This window comes from Gadus morhua, chromosome 7 (genome assembly GCF_902167405.1).
Source record: "Gadus morhua chromosome 7, gadMor3.0, whole genome shotgun sequence".
In the NCBI taxonomy this organism is placed as follows: domain Eukaryota; kingdom Metazoa; phylum Chordata; class Actinopteri; order Gadiformes; family Gadidae; genus Gadus; species Gadus morhua.
Window position 1 is genome coordinate 16260749 of NC_044054.1, and position 6233 is coordinate 16266981.

The 6233-nt window shown below is 50.0% G+C and overlaps 1 protein-coding gene across 1 annotated transcript; it reads right to left on the minus strand.

Moving 5' to 3' along the window:
- Positions 1-2117: 2117 nt before the first annotated feature.
- drd1b (dopamine receptor D1b) lies at positions 2118-5783 on the minus strand. The gene has a single exon (XM_030360222.1). It carries the CDS (start codon positions 4103-4105, stop codon positions 2666-2668), a length of 1440 nt encoding a protein of 479 aa, XP_030216082.1. The 5' UTR covers positions 4106-5783; the 3' UTR covers positions 2118-2665.
- Positions 5784-6233: the final 450 nt, after the last annotated feature.

Consider the following 6233-nt stretch of genomic DNA (forward strand, 5'->3'; position numbering starts at 1 on the left):
AGAGGGGTGAGGGGCTGACGCGATGAGGCGGGTGAGGGGGTGAGGCCGGGGATGAGCGCAGCGGGAAGAGTCCGAGTTGATGAGGTCAAAAGTGACTTAAACCCACAGGTCAAAACGGAGGGGCCACACACCCAAGCACTTCAGACCAAACCAGACGACAGAAACCTCAGTGACATGTGGAGCTTACAGCAGCGACCCCCTCTTTAGTTCTGAGAAGAGCCAAATGTAGCATTCAGGTCAAGCTGCAACTGTGCATCCACAAAGGATTGGGAGACTGAGAAGACCTGAGACTAAGAAGTACCAGTTGCATTGGTGTCACCTGATAGGCCCACGCATCGAGTCAAAGGCGTTTCATTTCACATCAAACATTTTAGAATGGTTTTGTGTTTCGTTCAAGGCAGCATCATCCATGTAGCCTCTGCTAATGATAGCAGTTATGCTCAGAAAATCTCATTATTATGATTAAGAATTGCAAAGATCTGATTTATTTCCATGTTAGCGAATAAGTAGGCTATGTTTTGAACCCTGAGGGTATATGGACGATAAACAGGGAAATAAGCCTGAATTACTGCAAAGAAAAACCTAAACTAACCCATAAGCAAACGGCCATCCTGCGATTACCATCACGACAGGCCCAGTCTCCCCTGTGTATGTTTTCTATCTCCAACAACAGCTGCTTTAGAGCAGAGAGTGACAAATGATATTTCCAATTAACTTTCACAGTCTTAATTTTGGTTCACTGTGATGTGGTTGCCAATATTTTAAATAGCAGCTTGGAGCGGTCTTAACAGCTGTCAGGTATACAAATAACCCATGTCAGACAAGGCTGCCCACTGATTTGGGGGGGGGGGGGAGCATTTTCCAACAACAGAAACTACAAGTGTGGTAGTTTGGTAGATTAAGCATTAATGGTCATTTGACATTCGCGATGGCTCAGCGATGGCTGGGATCATCCATTTTGTTGAAATGTGTGCGTGTCTACTCCAGTTTAAGTTCGAAGTTTTAAGCCATTACCGCAGAACGGAGTAGTACAACCGTCGTGGATTATTTTGACAGGACTAGTTCCAAGCGACTGGTATTCAATTAGAGTTTGATCAAAGAACTCGCTGTGGGGGGTGGGGGGAGAGAGATTCGGGGGGGGGGGGGGGGGGGGGGGGGAGATTCGGGGGGGGGGGGGGGGGGGGGGGGAGTCTGGATGGGGGTGACAGCAGGATCCATTCAATTAAGACAGTTTTAAGAGTGGCTGAAGATAGGAGCAGGGAAGGATAAGTTCAGTTTAAAAAGGGGAGAGGGGAGAAGAGGCAAGGGGAGGAAACAAGGAAACCAGAAGAGATAAAGGGAAAGGATTGGTGAGGGGAACAGAGGAGACGGGGGCGATGAAAGAGGAGGAGGAAGGGACTGAGATGTGGAGTGAGGAGCGGACTAGGAGACCAGATGAGACAGGAAGGAGGGACGGAGGAGGATAACCAGTTTGTCGTGTGAGCCCCTCTATAGATGCACAGCAGGGAGGCAGGGAAGGGTTTGAAATGCCTTTAAACATGCCTCAACTTTAAGCACTCTAATGCCAATGTATAATTCATACGTCTTTCCTTCTGCCATTTATGTGCTCACACACAGACACACACACACACACACACACAAACACACACACCAACCCAGTATCACACTTCCTCCTGCTCAAGCACACATACAAACACACACGAGCGTACATGCAAGCACACACATACACACGTGCATACACACCAAACTCAATTGCAAATAATGTCACGATTGTTGGACATCTGGAGATATAACAGCAAAGGGGGATGAGATTTGAAAGTAAAAAAGTATAAAAGATATATGGGAACGCGGCCAGGGGCCTCAAAACATGAGTGAACCAAAGGGGAGATTCCTGGCCCAGTGCCACTTCATAAACACTGAGAGAAAATAGAAAATGTGGATTTTCCCTTGTATTTACACATTTTCCGTTCCGTTTTTTGTTCAAATTAGTATTTTGGGCACAGGAGTCTAACAAACATAAATTAACATTCCTTTTGAGTCTGTTTAGACTTCTCAAATAAATTCAACATTCAGATTTCACCCAGCAGGACTGCCCCTAATAAACACACAGTACAAAGTCAGTTCACCCAGATGGCTCTCTTTTAGTTTGAGAATATGAAAGACACAAAGCTGCTACTTACAACACAAACAGCTATTATTACTACACCGCCCTCTGTTGTAAATACTGGTTGTAAATCTCTCCAGGATAGATTTGGTGTCACCAAAAAACTGTACATCCTGCCAGATGGACACATTATGTGCCTGCATCTTGGAAACGAATCATGACATTTGATCAGCAAATCTGCATTGTATAATACTATAATAAATGCTGAATGTCTTTTGCAGATAGTTATATCCAGAATAAAGTGCCTTCACTTTTTTAAACATTCGGTTAGGTTCCATGGAAAAATTGTTAAGGTTCCTCAGTGATTTTTAACAAGATGTCCTGTTCTGTAACGTCCGCTCCGTTATCTAACTCCTTGGGGACATCACCGTCGCCATGTGTGAAACCCCCTTTCCCACGGCCTCTGTGCACATTGCCCGCCTCCATCCCCACACACACACGCACACAAACACACAAACACACACACGCACACACAAAGAGCCATCAGCTCCCTGCACTGGCTCAGCAGGGGAGGCCTTTATGCTGTCCGTTCTGCGTGATGGGATTGATCTTGTCCAGGGAGACGTCCGCGTCGCTGTCGGAGTTCCCTGAAGCGTCCGCCGCGCGCGTCTCAGCCTCGCTGCTGTCCAACATCCCCAGCCCCTCCCCCTCCCCGCCCCCGGGGCCACAGACCCCCCGGCCCTCCTTGTCCGGCTCCTCCTCCTGGCAGAGGATGCTGTGGGGGATCAGGTAGCTGGCCGAGGGGTGGCTCTCCTTGGGGATGTGGCTCTTGGGCTGGTACTGGGAGTTGGTGCTGGACAGAGGCGGGTGACCGCCGCCGCCGGCGTTGTTGTTGATGCTGACGACCTCGATGGCGTTGCCGCCCGGACACAGCCGGTGGCAGCCCAGCAGCGTGGAGAAGGCCCGGCGGAAGTCGGCGTTGAAGGCGTAGATGATGGGGTTGATGGAGGAGTTGGCCCAGCCGAACCACACGAACACGTCGAAGGTGGTGGAGCTGATGCAGGGGAAGTCGTCGTCGCCGTCAGCGCCGGCGCCGGCCCGCGCCGCCTCGCAGAAGGGCACCATGCAGTTGAGGATAAAAAATGGCAGCCAGCAGCACACGAACACGCCCATGATGACCGAGAGCGTCTTCAGCACTTTGGTCTCCCGCTTGAAGGACATCTTGAAGGAGCTCTCACCCTCCATGGAGTTGCTGTTGCCCATGCTGCCGTGGCGGTTCTTGGCGCTCTCGGCCGCCCGCTCCAGGGCCGAGATGCGGCGGATCTGCTTCTGCGCAATGCGGTAGATGCGCGTGTAGGTGACGATCATGATGGCCACGGGGATGTAGAAGCTGATGAGGGACGAGGAGATGGCGTAGGTGCGGTTCAGGCTGGAGTCGCAGTTGTCCGGCGGCAGGTCCACCGGGAAGGTGACGTTGAGGTCGGCGCCGTAGCCGGTGGTCTGGGCCTTGTGCCAGTTGAGCTGCACGGGGATGAAGGAAATGAGGACGGAGAGGGTCCACGCCACGCTGATCATCAGACACGCCACCTTAGGAGTCATTTTGCGCTCGTAGCGGAAGGGGCTGGAGATGGCCCAGTAACGATCCACGCTGATGACGCACAGGTTCAGTATGGACGCCGTGGAGCACATGATGTCAAACGCCACCCAGACGTTGCAGAACGCGCCGAAGGGCCAGGAGCCCACGATCTCCGTGGCCGCTTTCCACGGCATGACCAGGATGGCCACCAGGAGGTCGGATATGGCGAGCGAGATGACGAAAAAGTTGGTGACCTTTGACCTCAAGTGGCGGAACTTGGTGACGGCGACGCACACGAGTGTGTTGCCCAGCAACGTGGTGAGGATGAGGAGGAAGAGGAAGCATCCCGTCAAAACACGCTTGGGGGAGTCTCTCTCGGGGGGTAGCAACACGCCGTCTCGCACGGATGAGAAATTATGATCCATCGTTTATCTCACTCCGCGATTCAAACAGAGAACAGGGGGGGCAACTCAGGAGGCTCTCGGAAGTCACCCCATCACAATCCCCCTCTGCTGCAATGGTGTGTGGTGGGCTGGGGGTTAGACGGAGAGCCTGACTGGAGGAGAGGCGTGCTGTCTCGGCACCAGCTCTCCCACAGACTGGGTCATCTCGATATTCCTTACCGTAGCAGCCATTTCTCCTCTGATGAGTATTCCCTACGGTATTCCGTCCCTTTCATTAAATCCTGCAGCAGCAGCAGCAGACATTCTAGCGTGAAATCCGGCAGTAGTTCCCCCAGCTGTCCGCATGTCACTTTGCAAACCTTACGCTTCGTTTATTTCATTTTGTTAAACCGGTCTGTGAAAGTTAAACATCATTTGGTTGCAAAACTGTTAAGAAAATATACATGGGGTCAATCGTCAACCTTATAAGCCAGCTCATTGATAACTTCTTGGGATTGTTTCCCCCGCTGCATTAATCGGATTGGATGATCCCGAGGCGTTTCTGCGTGGTTATGCATTTGTTGCCAGTAAAAGATAATCCGAACTCCACATGTATTGTCTTCACATTGCCTGGCGCTGAACGTGATATCATCTGGAATATCATCGCAGCTGCTGGGTCACGGAGACAACGGTCGTGTGCACATCAAAAACAGCTGACGAAAGTTCCCTCGTTTCCTCGTGGAAGCAGTACGCCATGGAAAGTCTCATGTATGGATCGTTGGAAAGCACAGCAGCAGCGCAGCGCCTGCATCCAGCCGACGTGCTGCTGTGCTCCAGGTGGAAGAGGTCAAATGCTCGTTTGCGAACACAAAAAAAGCAATGTTTCCATCCAACCCTTCCAAATCGTTTCGCTTCAACAGTTGAGTTTGTACTAACCGTAAAGGATGTTGGCAGTGTACTTCGAGAGACACCATGTACCCCTGTGCACATATATCCCAGAGGTCTCCTGCATCACTGGAGGGACTGCGCGCTCTGCTTGCGTTTGGGCATCCACAGGTATGAGCGAGAGGAAACAGGAGGCAATAAATCCAGAGTCTATCTTTAGGTCTTTTTTAGCGTGGGAGGAGGGGGGTACGATATAAATCCAATTCAATGCCAATCAGGTCATTCATAAAAGCGAATAGCAGTGGCACTATCCGGTCAAGTCCGCAGAAGCCTAGTAGAATGCATAAGAATCAAAGTGAACATCCATTCAAGCGATACACATCCAGTGGTCCAGAACGAGGCAACATTTGGCACATCGGCACCTCGCACCCCTTGGCGGGATTCTCTCTGTCCCGTCTCAGTGGTCCACGCGTTGGTTACTTCGTCGTATGTTCTGCATAGTTGTGTTTTATTTTCAGACAGCACTTAGGAACCGTCCCATTTTAAGCAATATATTCCCAAGTGTGGATAGTCCACAAACACGGCAGAGATCCCCGTGGTTGTGACTGCAGCCAATGTGCGCGCTTTGCCTTTTCCTCATCTTCCTCATGATGGCTGTTGCGCGCCCGGGTCTGGCCAGAGGATTTGAGCAAAAGAGCTCTGCGGTGCCATTAAGGACAAGGCACAACGTGTTCAATTATAAAAGCACACTATATGAAATAAAATAACTAACCTCTATATATATATTAGTTTACAATTTCCCAATGTGTTCTAATGGGTTTCGGGCTTTCACGGAATTATAAGCCTACCCTTAAAGCCCCAAGTTTTATATATGTTGGGCTGTATGTAGCTACTATTATATGATTCTACCCTAAACCATTGCTAAACCTTATAATTGTATACTTTGATTTAGATGAGACGAAAGCTAAATCGACATGAAAAGCATGATGCCGCCATCTATTGGCCGCAGATGGGAAACACAGCATTATTGTCACGTCGCTATACCGAAATTAATTAGAATCCCTCATAATTCTAACACTCCACAAACCCTTGAACACTGGACGGATAGCATCCAAGTGTGAAAGACGGATAAAGCAAGAGAAAGTTATGGGAATTTGAGTCCCCATACAGAGGCACTAAAAAAAAATCTGTAAACCTGCCACTATCTGTCTAACCAGTTGGCCACTGAAGAGAGAGAGAGAGAGAGAGAGAGAGAGAGAGAGAGAGAGAGAGAGAGAGAGAGAGA